This window comes from Lutra lutra, chromosome 3 (genome assembly GCF_902655055.1).
Source record: "Lutra lutra chromosome 3, mLutLut1.2, whole genome shotgun sequence".
Classification (NCBI taxonomy): Eukaryota; Metazoa; Chordata; class Mammalia; order Carnivora; family Mustelidae; genus Lutra; species Lutra lutra.
The window spans coordinates 143,631,176-143,643,655 of NC_062280.1; the positions used below are offsets into that span (position 1 = coordinate 143,631,176).

The window sequence follows — 12,480 nt, forward strand, 5'->3', positions numbered from 1 at the left end:
AAAGGTTGATAAAAGGATTTTGTGACATGTTAAAGTTATATGAAATTCTAATTTCGGTATCCAAAAATAAAGTTTTATTTGAACACAGCCATACACATTTACTTAACATATTGTCTATAAAAGCTTTCACAATTGTAAAGTCAAGTAATTGTGACATACTTTGTGGTCCACAAAGCCTAAAATACTTACTGTTTGGTCCTTTGGAGAAAAAGTTTGCCAATCTCTGATGCAAACAATGAAGTAGTCAAATATAGTATAATCCCACTGAGAAGGGCTGAAGGGTTTGAGAATGACTACAGGAGAGAGAGGCTCCTTAGCTAAAGTGGCCTAGAAGGGTCTCTCTCTATAGGTAACACTTCTGGGAGACCTTCTTGATAAGTATCTGCCTGTTTAAACAGTGATGTAGGGGGGAAACCAGGGAGAGAAGATGGGTTGTGAGAAGCTCTTGAGACAATATTCAAAACCCCGTAGTTTTCTTTAACAGGTGTGATCTACAGGAATATAAAAACACATTCATCTTAATAATCACATTCATATCGTTTTCAATAAGTTGCTTGAGTACTAGATGCCCTATTTGTAGGAAGTCCAGAATCTTCCTCTTCTTCCTTCTCAACAATCCCAAAATGTCTCTGAACAAAGTGGGGCCAGATTGATCTGCGTGGTATCTCAGTCTCTTGGTGTCATTGGCCCACTGCTGCCTTTGCTGACCCAGGTCCTTGCTCTGTCAGTGAGGGATCACACAGCTTCCTTTCACAATTCAGAGCTTTCTCGATTCTTATCCTCTTCTCTGCCATTGCTTCCCAAAGCATAACCGCAGTGTCTCAGAGTCTGGTGTGAAGAAATCAGTCCATCTCTACACATTCATTCATTCATTCAGTTAGCATACATCTATGAGAATGTGTTCATGAGCATGAGAAAATGGCTGGAAGAAGGAATGCCAAATATTGATAGTGGTTGTCAGAAATATTTGCTGAATAACATATTGAACCCTCGGCTGGTGGATATTTTCAGTATTATAAACAATGCTTTGGTAAATACCTTTGTAGTTAATTCAAGTATAAGCATTAGAAGGAGGCAAAAGTGATCACTTTGCATATGAAATATATGATTACCTGGAAAACAGTAGAAATCAACCAAAAATATTATTAACAATCAAAAGTTGAGTAAGGTGGCTATGAAGTAAATATACAGAAATCTAAAGCTCTGTTATATACCAAAAATAATCAGGTAGATAATAAAATGGAGAAAAGTTCCTACTGCCCCTCTATATGTACATATGTACAAAGTGCACACACATATACATACAGATACATATATGTGGATTCCTTGTTAAATGTATGTGTGTGTGTACACATACAAATCCATATATTTATATGAAAACCCTAGAAAATTTTATTGGTTTACATAAAGGAGGATAAATAAAAGGGGAAACCTACTACATTTTTGAGTAAGAAAGCAAAATAAAAATGTGTCAGTAGTGCTAAATTAGTCTGTATGTTTAATGCAATCCCAATGAACAGTTAAGTGACTTTGAATTTTTTTTTGAAAGAATGAATTTGGTAGAAGAGCTTGTAAAATTTTTCTGAAAAATGAGACTAAGAGAGAATTTGCCCCAACCAGGTATTAAGGCACATTATAAACTTATAGTAAGTAAGACTGTGGACCTGAGCTGGGAAAAGACATACCAATAGGAGGGAATAGTGAGAACAGAAAGACATTTAAATATATAAGGGCACATATTATCTCATAAAAGAGGCAATTTTAAGAATGATATTCAATTAATAGGGTTGGAAAACCTGACAACTTAGAAGAAATTAATTTACTAACATATTTCTCTAAAATAAATCAAAGATAGATAAAATATTTTAATATAAACACTCTGCCATAAAGCAAGCTGAAAGCTAAATAACCAAATAAGAAAACAAATTCACCTATTACACAAGGCTAATAACACTAATGTTGCTATTATAAAGAATCTGTAAAATCAAATGAGTAGAAAAATAAGCAAAGACAAAAATTATAATGCTGGACAATAAATATACCAAATAAAATGTTTAACTCAGTGGTAATCAAATAAACAAGATTATTCAATAATATTTTCACCCATAAAATTGCCCAAAATACATAATTCCCTATGCATGGTATGAAAGGGTGAGATGGGCATATTCATACACTGCTAGTACAGAGATTTAAGTTGGTTCAATTCTTCTGAAGGTTATTTGAGAACATGTAGCATAATTGTAAAAAGTACATACTCTTAGACAAGTGAATCTACTTCTAGGTAAGAACATTCTAAAGAAATGAAGAAGCAATTAGTGAAAACAAGAAAGTTCATTGTAAAGTTGTTTATATCAATTAGAAATTAGAAAAAAATAATCTAAAGGTCTCCAAGTTATTGGAGATTATCCCCAAGTTATTGGAGATAATTATTGAACTTAATTATACTTAATTATATCCAGCTTTACTATGTGCTATGAGATCATGAAAAATGATAATGTAGATTTGAAGTCATTGATACATAAAGCTGGTCAGATAGATTATGTTTAGAAGTATTATAAAACTGCATGTATAGGATGATCTTATTTAATACATTTGGAAAAAATTAAATATGTTAAAACATGCACTGAGGAGAAAGAAACACTAAAATGTTAATGGTGATTATTACTCCTTGGCAGAAATATGGGTAATTTTTATTTTCTTCCTTAACCTGTTTTTCTTCCATCTCTACTTTCTACCAGAAACTTAGATTACTTAATAATCAGAAAAAATAAAGTTATTTTTATTTTTAGGGGAAAAAAATCCATTTTGTTCATTAACTTGAGACATCTGGATTTCAAAAAGTAATTTATTTTTTCTTCTTGTAGACCTAGCCCCTGGAGGTTCAGATGACTGGATCTATGACTTAGGCATAAAATATTCGTTTACAATTGAACTTCGAGATAAAGGCAAATATGGATTCTTGTTGCCAGAAAGTTACATCAGACCCACTTGCACAGAAGCTCTCGCCGCTATCTCTAAAATAGTTGAGCATGTCATCAAGAATGTTTAATTCCCTTGATTTTCTCGCTCTTCTCTCCTATTTTAATTTGTTGATTCCTACAAGACCAAATCATTGTACCCATTCTTCTAAGATTTTATCAGTAGTTTTGAGAAAAGATTTTCCCATTCCTTGCTTTTGTCAAAGAACGAAATAAATGCTACCATAAATTAAGGCAGAAAAGGGCTCACATTTCTTTTTCCTTTTTAAAAAATTTGTACGGATTTTGATTTAGGATGTTTGACCACCCACCTCAAGCAATTTTAATAACCAGTTTCTTGCAGATCATTGGACTACAAAAGGAAAGGGGGTTAGAAGTACATTAAAGATTTCTGCTCCAAATTTTCAATGAACTACTTGCGCCTTTAAAAACACAACCGTGTGTCCTTTGCTCCACAGTAATAAGCAATGGCCCCAAAAGTAGAGGAGTGTCAAAAACGAGACAAACACCACCTGCCCGTGCGCAGGAAACATTTTGAGCAAATGAATGAACGATTGTAGTTATTTTCAACAACAAATGTGGCATTTACAACAGCTGTTTATTGTAAGAAACTATGTAATAAAAGGAGTAAACTCTCCCTCTTAAATCCACTTTTTATGGGAAACTTTGGCTCTGCCTGGCTCCGGGATTCCACTCCAAGGGTCCCTTCACAAAGCACGGATTAGATGAATTCCACGACACTCCGATGAGCCGACGTTACGCTCAGGGGCGTGTCTCCGAAGGGGCGGTGCCTGCGCGCTTACGACTAATCCGGCGGCCGGAAGCTGCCTCGGTCCACTGGGGATCAGGGCAAACACTCGATTTCCGGCGGCATTTTGAGTCGGTCCTCCTAGCGGCCTGGTAGTGTTTTCGTTGCTTTTTCTTGCTCTCCAGTCTCTCTTCGTTCTTTTTCGTTCTACATCTCAGTTTCACTTGACCCTACCGAAGCGGCGGGTGGGCTCTGCTTCTCAGCTGCCCCAGGGGCCCCTCGCTAGCGAAGAGCCGGTTCCCGGGAGTCGCGCGCGCACCTACTTCTCGTCGTCGTCTTCCCGGGGCTAGGCGCGGGGACAGAGAGTCGCCTCCCCCGCTCCTCGGAGCGGTGGCGGCGGTAGCGCCTCCGGACTGTGCTTGCGACAGGAGCTCGGGAAGGAGGTAAGCTTGAATTCTGTGAATTGGTGTGGGTATTCGGGAAAAGGCGTTTGATGGACCCGAATGGGGAGGCCCTGGGTTGTACTCCATCCCTCTTGGGTCACGCCAGGATTTTGAGCTCCTTTTGAGCATCCCACCCTTAACTGTGCAATAGCTCCCTGGGCTCAGGCTTCGTTTCTCGCTCGTATTCTGATTCCGGCGAGTTTGTTTAAGAGGACGGGAATTCAGACAAAAGACTGTTCTGGGTCCCTACCAAAAAAGCTTGGGAACCCTTGCGCAGTATTCGCATTTATATGCACTGGACCGGGGGAGGGATATGGTCTTAGATTTAGAGGCTCCCTCTTTACGCATTCCAGACCTTTAGGAAAAATTATCTTGCTGTTGGTTCTATTTGGTTTTGCTTATTTCCCGGCAGTGATAATTTGACTTGGGTCCTAAGGCTGAGGAGTGCTACTCAATCTTTACCTTCCCTAGGTAGTTACTTTGGGCAACTATCCGTCAGAAACTAGGGAAGGTGGAGTGAAAGTATGGAGGATATGCTGTTTGGCATTACCTCTTTCGGAATAGGTTAAAATAATATATGTGGCTGGAAAATCATTCAGAGTTGATATTACATGAATGATGTTGGTAGGATCCTGTTTGTGGAGCGTATCTTAAGCTATTTGGTTATATTGTGAGGTTTTCACATACTTGGAACTACCCCGAAAATTACAGGCATAGACTGGCCCTTCAGGTTTTTGTTTTTGTTTTTGTTTTTTAATAATTTTAAAAGTTTGGAAAATATCGTCACACCTCAACTTTTCAAAGTCCATGGTACTGTTGCAGTTAATCTAAATGTTTATGCAGTACAATCCATTCATGCGTATATGGTGCCAGTTAGTGGAGTCTAGTTTTGTAATATTTGAAATTACTGGCGTTAGTACCTAAGCGACAATATTTTTAAGAGTTTTGTGGACATAATCTGTAGATTTTCAAATAATTTCCAATTTCTTAATGAAATATTTAGATTATAGGATGACAGTTTAAGCAAGAGACTGCTAAGAATGTTGATGCAGGTATGTAGCAATTTGTATCAGTAAAAATAGTTGCACCATGAAACTTAGACTTTTACTGTGTGGATCTGGTAGGATCCAATTCTGTCAAATGCATGCCTCTTTCTGGCTTCCTAATTCTCGCTGATTCAAAATGAATATTGATTCCATATTTAAGATATGCAAATCAATCCATTTTCATATTGGTAAATTAATACTAAAATTAATCAGGTGGATGCTATTTTCACTTCTGTACAAGTTATTAGAATTTTTTTTTAAAGATTTTATTTATTTATTTGACAGAGAGAGATCACAAGTAGACGGAGAGGAAGGCAGAGAGAGAGAGAGAGGGAAGCAGGCTTCTTGCTGAGCAGAGAGCCTGATGTGGGACTCGATCCCAGGACCCTGAGATCATGACCCGAGCCGAAGGCAGCGGCTTAACCCACTGAGCCACCCAGGCGCCCCCCAAGTTATTAGAATTTTAGTAAGTTGTGTTAGTTTGTATTACAGTATGCATTGGCGATTAAATATAGGCAGCACAGTTGTTTAATTGACATTTATTTGAGGAGTTGGTTTTCAGTGGATGTTAGTCTTCCCCACCTCCCCCAACCCAGTTCTCCATTTCATGTAGAGTTGGAGCTATTTAAGTAGATATTTAATAACAGTTGGAAGTTAACTGGTGTTGCTATTTAAAGTGTCTTTATTCTTTTTTGATAGAATGCATGTTGCAGTTCTGTTTATTTCACTCTATAGTAGTTACTAGCATTGCCTATTTTCTGTTCATAGTCTTTTTAACAATTTTTATTTTCTGCACAGTGCTACAGGATTGCCTTGCTCATAGTGGTATAGTCAGTGTAGTTCTGTTAATTCTGTTTGGAATTAAAGTTGGAATTGTTTTAGTCTCTTTTTTTGGTTGTTACTTTGTTTTTGGTTTTGTTTTAGTCTGTCTTTAAGCAACCTGTAAGATTGTTTTAGAAAGTTATTTTTTAGAAATATTCTCCCAGACTATGCATCAAATAAACTTAACTTTTTTCTTTAAAAAATATGAACTATAAAGAGGAAGAGACCTTATTTTTAATATAAACCTTTTAATTTTAGAACTTAAGTGGATAAGAATTTATTCTACTAGTTAATACATTTATGTAGTTTTAATTGTTTAATTACTTGACAGTTTCCTAATATTATGCTGTGGCTTATCCAGGTTAAAGTGATACATGTGTTTGTTTGTGCTGGGGAAAGATGCGGCCTCAAAAAGATGTATTATGGATTAAAATGAGGATACTAGAATTGATACATGTTTTATTGACAAGATTTTAGTATTTAGGCCTCAGGAATCATTGATCATTTGTATGTTTCCCCTTTCTTAGCCATATTTATAGGGTGTAGCTTTGAGTACATTGTGATATTTTAAGTTTTGGAGGGAGAAAAGGAACTGTTCCCATTTATTAAGACCCTCTTGTTGTATTTTAATAGGTTCAAACTCTGTCCCCTTTTTTTCAATTGAAAATATATTATAAAAACCTTGATATTTATTTACTCTTCAAATGGAGGGGAGAAATGGGAAAATAACTCCATAGACTTTCACCAGTGTCACCTGGGCTTTGATAATGATGGTGTTTGGGAAAGATATAAAGACATGATGATGTGGGTAAAAGTGTAATGACACCTTGAAATCAAAGTTTAATTTGAAAACAAAACTGAAGGGAAAAGATTTAAAGTCTCTGAGATAGGGAAGACGTTATTTTTTTTTAATATTTTATTTATTTATTTGACAGAGATCACAAGTAGGCAGAGAGGCAGGCAGAGAGAGAAAGGGAAGCAGGCTCCCTGCTGAGCAGAGAGCCTGATGTGGGGCTCAATTCCAAGACCCTGGGATCATGACCTGAGCTGAAGGCAGAGGCTTAACTCACTGAGCCACTCAGGTGCTAGACTTTAATATTTACATTTTTATTTTATTGTTTCTAACTTTTCTTACATACTTTGAAGCATTTGCTCATTGAAGCCTGTTCGGATATTAATTTAAAAAGGTTTTTATCCCTTCCTCAGTTAAATCTATATTTTATTAGATTGTGGTATTTATTTGGGTCCCTTTGAGGGCCCAGATTTTTAGATTGAAAATTCTAATTAAGTCATTTTATTTGGTAACATACATTTAAATAAATTAACATGAGTAAGTGTTTTTCTGGTGTATTACAGATTATGTGTATATATTTAGACAAATAGTATTTAAAATACTGTATTTTGTATTCTTTATAAGCATAAAGCATTTTATCTTTGTCAGTCATGAATATTTCGGTAATAATATTTCAAAAACTTATATTGCTGACTACTGATAGAAGTTCCTAGATAGATGACCAGAAGAATTCCTCTTCTTTTCAATTAGAAAACTTCAAGTCCTACTTTTTCCCTTTTGTCTCAGATTTTTTTTCCTGTCTATGACCTTCCTATAACATAGACCTGGTACTGAAAGTCAGTGTAATTTTAGGAGGAAGTCTGACAATGTTGGATGCTGAGAATATGACTTTTACTTTGCTGTTTTTCCCTAAGTTGGAAGACTCAACAGTAGCTAAAAGTGAAGTTCCAGTGACAGTAACTATGTAGGTGAATTTTGAGTAGTTCTTGATGTCACATGTACAAGCAACTTTGTCTCTGTAGGAAGGTACTTTTTTAGTGGCAGGGATACATACAAGGAGGGGTGTTAAGATCCCATCAGTCCTCACTTGTATTTGACATAGTAGTCCCAACCTTTTGAAATCTTCAAAGTTTATGTTCGTGATCTAGGATAAGAGAGAAGCCATGGTTTTCAGGGGTAGGTCAAGGGAGTAGCAGAGTGCTGATCCAAGCAACAGGTAATAGAGCAGGAAGAGAAACAGTAGAGTTAATACGTGGAGCCCTCAGAAAAACAAGAAAGGAGATGCTAGATGACCAGTGTTTCAGGAACAATAATAAATAGCTGTTGCCCTAATAATGGAAAGCACTCTCATTAATTTTTTTGGAGGATTGGAGGAGGGTGTGTTGGGAGTGGCAGCATGCTGTGGCTGTATAGGAGTTTGGGGAGCAGAACTATTTCCATTGGTAGTGGAGGGAAATAGGTAAGGTTAGGGTAAAACAGTGTGGGGGGGATGGTATGCCTGTTTTCCAAGTTCCAAATAACTAATAAGAGCTAATAAGGAACTTTTAGAACTCATTCAATTTTAAGGTTATTAATGTTTATTTTTTTTTCAAGATTTCATTTATTTATTTGACAGAGAGCAATCACAAGTAGGCAGAGAGGGAGGGGGAAGCAAGCTCCCCGCTGAGCAGAGAGCCCAATGCAGGGCTCCATCCGAGGACCCTGAGATCATGACCTGAGCACGAAGGCAGAGGCTTAACCCACTGAGCCACCCAGGCACCCCAATAAATGTTTTAAAAATGGAATTAGTGGATGAAGATTATAATATACACCTCTATTAATATTTATAGTAACATAATAAGACTTTGAACATTTGTTTTTGTTCTAAACTTTCCCTGTGTTGTGTGACATACACACTTTTTATTGATTCCTGCTCAGGTATAAATTATAAAAAGTGGTTTTTAATCAAACCACTTAATCAAAGCTTTACATTTTCTAGAAGATGTTTTTTCAGTTCCATTGATCTTGGCCTTCCATTATATAAAGAACTTTTCAGTTCAGTAAATCAAATGAACATATGAAATTCTACCAAATTTTACTCTGTAAATTCACATTTGGGCTGAGAATGAAACCAAAGATTATCTTATAGTACTAACTGTTGTATGTAGGGTTGGTTGTATTGTTCCTTATTTGGAGAACAGTTGATACATATGTGGTTTTATGTTGCAACAAACTCTTACTCATTAATGTGACATCTGTGCTAATTCTTAAAGATTTGTAAAGTCATTTTCCAACTTCTTTGAGTCATTAAAAATAATTACTAAAATGATTGTATTTATATTAAAGAATAAGATACTTTTTTTTTCCAATTTAAAACTACCATATTGTATCATTTCCTGTTTTCCTCTTGGTTTATTATCTTTGTTCATTTGTCAAATGTTGTCCTTACTCTTAAGATTCTTTTAAAAATGTGGACTGAAAAGTATCTTAACTAAACCAAATATTGTTTATAATTTTTTTGAACTTTTGATTTGGTACTATCAAGACTTAATTTCCTTTCAAGTGATATGTCTTTACTTTGAAACCACATTAAAGAACTAATTGAATTTGTGAATTTTATGGAGACCAGTTCTATACCAAATGGAACTTTTACTTCTTTAGCTCCATTCATTCTAGTAACTTTTGACTATTGAGAAGATTTCAACTAATTGTATTATATGAAATGTGATATGGTTTAGTGCCCCCCCACCCTTTAGGCAGTTCTTACCCAGTTCCCACAGTGATGTACTAATTTTTTCTAGATCTAGAATTTAATGTTTTTCTCTAACATATATCATAATACTGTTATCTGACGTTTTCATTTCCATTTGAGTCACCTGATTATTATATACTTAAATTTGTTTTGTTATGGTTTTAGTTTTAAATGTTTTATTTACCCTAGTAAAATATTTTTACAATTTGTCTTGTTTTTAATAATAGTAAGATAACCTGTTTATCACTTTTAGCATCTTTGACTTCTATGTCAATATATTATAAGTTATAGAAACATCTTGACTTCTTCTAGTTCTGTAGCCTATTTGAAAGTCATTTTGTCAGCATTGAATTTTCTTTATATTATTGAAAATAAATGTTCTTGATTAGACTGTTCTTTTTCAAACTCTGTTAAGATAGAGAAAATATTAAATAGTTTGCATTTTTCTCCCAAGCTGATTTTTGGAATATACCTAATGTTGCAAGCTGTATAAAGCATAATTTCTACTATCAGTAAAATTCTCACTTAATTTTATTTTCCCATTCTCTTTGACATGGCTTTCTTTTCCAGTTAACTACCTTTGGAGAATGATAGCACAACTTTTCCTTAAAAGATAGTTAACTAAATTTTGAAATTTTTATAAAGAACTTAGAAACTAAACATTTTATAGTTGTTTTCTGATGTGAATGTACTATGAAAATTGTGCAAGTAGAATCTTATTCTTTCACTCTGCGGAAGAGTAAAAATTCTAGCCAACAGATTTCAGCATTGTTACAAGTTCACTAGTGTGACATGCCTTAGAAGATATCTTCTGTTTACCTGTGACCTCTCCTATGCCTTTTTTCTCCTGAGAAAAATTACCCACAGTTTTACAGTGTTATCTACAGCTTTATCTACGTATAAGTTATGAGCTCAGTTAATTTGAAGCTGAAGAATTTTACAGTTTTACCTCTCTCTTTTTTGGTTAAAGTAGTACAAAATGTCAAAAATTAGAAGGAAGGTCACAGTGGAAAATACCAAGACCATATCTGATAGCACATCCCGAAGACCCAGTGTGTTTGAGAGGCTTGGACCCAGCACTGGCAGTACAGCAGAGGTGAGTTGTCACTAGCTCAGTCACAGGGGTTATCTTTTAATCCTGTTCTTGAATACTGACTTGATTCATAAGGTGAACAGGTTGTTGTATTTTAGGAATGTTTGGTAAATTTTTAAAACTGAGTTTCATAAAGGAGTGAAGAGTAATAATTTTTATGTTTTTTTTGTCCTGATGTTTTTATTGTTTGGGGAATGAATAATGTGTCTCAGGTAGCTGGAATTTTGGTAGCATTTGTTTTAATTTTGTCCCACTAGCATCTTTTTTTCCAGAAATAAATATGAAATTTACATAGTAATATCTGTCTCTTAGACACAGTGCCGTAACTGGCTGAAGACTGGCAACTGCCTCTATGGAAACACATGTAGATTCGTACATGGCCCTTCACCCCGTGGTAAAGGTTATAGCAGCAATTATAGAAGGTAAATTAAGAACTTTGAATTGCTCGTATAATATTAGAAGATGGCTTTTGTAATTTATCTAGTATAAAAATCTGAAATACAAGCATATATTTGATCAGATTTTTCTCTTTTGGTGGTGGTCTTATCAATAGTCAAAGATCAACAAGATCTTTCTGGTTCATTTTGAGATTAATAAAATGTATGCTTTAATATTATTTGCTCAGTATTTACTGTTTTTGCCAGTAGATTTTTTTTTTATAATATATGTATGACTTACTTTCCCCACACCTAGTTATGTAGTTAAAATGATTTAAGAGCAGAATTTCATGGATTTACTTTTACTTTGGAAAGACTGTTTTTAACTCTTAAAAAAATAAAATTTAACAAGGATATAATTTTAGCTTTTTAAAATGTTCTGAATTCAGATCTTAATGACATGAGACTGTCTATTGCAACTTCTGTACATTAAAATGCATTTGCCAAATCCCTTATCACAATGTATTAATGTAAATGAAAACATGTACTTATATGTAGATAAAGGTCCTATTACCTGTTTGGGACATCTTTTTGCCTTTGATAAAGGCAAAGCTAAATGAAACTTTTCCTAATAAAGACCTTTCATTTTTCTTTCAGTTCAGTTTATGATGGTTATATTATGGTGTTAAATATGTAACGTATGTAGACGCAAAAACAGTTTAAACTTGATTGGTAAATAAATAGTTAACAAAGTCCTAAAACTGGGTGTGCTTATTGCTTTGGTTACAGCGATAGTATAAAAACTGAACATTAGCATTTGCAGATTTTTTTAAATTCTTTTTAAATGTGTGTTTGTGTATAGATTTTGAAGCTTAAGAGAATTTAAAATTCAGACCCTTAACTGACTTTCTGTTCACTTAAATGTACATTTTACTTTACTAGTGATGCTGAATACTCTGTCTTATTTGTATTTAGATTGTCATCTGTGCCTTCTATTAATGTGCAAAAACCAGTTCTTAACATATGTTTAATTATCTGTATAAATATACACTTAGGGAAAGTGTTCCAGTAATTTTAATGTTTTGTTCCTATTATTACAATACTTTTAATACATACTTTAATTCATCTGTGAAACTTATTGTTAACTGACAAAATTTTTATACAAGAGGTAATTTTAAGGAAAATGGCAGAGAAATTTATCTAAAATGGGAAAAAAATAGTGTCATTATTAGACTTAGAATAAAGGATTTTTTGTTGTTGTTTTGTGCATGTTTTTCCATTTGATAACCCCCTTTGGATTTCTTTTTTTCCTTTTTTTATAGGGATGAAAATACAGTTCATAACGTGATTCAAAGATGGAAAGAAAAGCAGTGTATTTCAGAAATGCTTTGCCACAAAATATTTAAATCATTTACTGAGCATTCATTGTATGTAGAGTACTCTGTTAGG

General features: G+C 34.5%; 2 protein-coding genes across 9 annotated transcripts in view; both read left to right on the top strand.

Annotated features, from left to right (window-relative positions):
- Positions 1-3,214, top strand: part of CPB2 (carboxypeptidase B2) — a 60,616-nt gene extending 57,402 nt beyond the window's left edge. For both annotated transcript variants that reach the window (XM_047723469.1, XM_047723470.1), the window contains one exon: positions 2,865-3,214. In XM_047723469.1, the coding sequence (XP_047579425.1) occupies positions 2,865-3,049 (185 nt within the window). In that variant the 3' untranslated portion in view covers positions 3,050-3,214. The remainder of the gene's footprint in view (positions 1-2,864) is intronic.
- Positions 3,215-3,827: 613 nt separating this feature from the next.
- ZC3H13 (zinc finger CCCH-type containing 13) overlaps positions 3,828-12,480 on the top strand; it is a 101,747-nt gene continuing 93,094 nt past the window's right edge. For 3 of the 7 annotated variants that reach the window (XM_047723473.1, XM_047723478.1, XM_047723475.1), the window contains exons 1-3: positions 3,828-4,169; positions 10,532-10,657; positions 10,967-11,076. In XM_047723473.1, coding sequence (XP_047579429.1) covers positions 10,541-10,657; positions 10,967-11,076 — 227 coding nt within the window. In that variant the 5' untranslated portion in view covers positions 3,828-4,169; positions 10,532-10,540. Of the gene's footprint in view, positions 4,170-10,530; positions 10,658-10,966; positions 11,077-12,480 lie in introns of all 7 variants that reach the window. The other 4 variants (XM_047723476.1, XM_047723477.1, XM_047723471.1 and 1 more) reach the window with 3 other exon arrangements.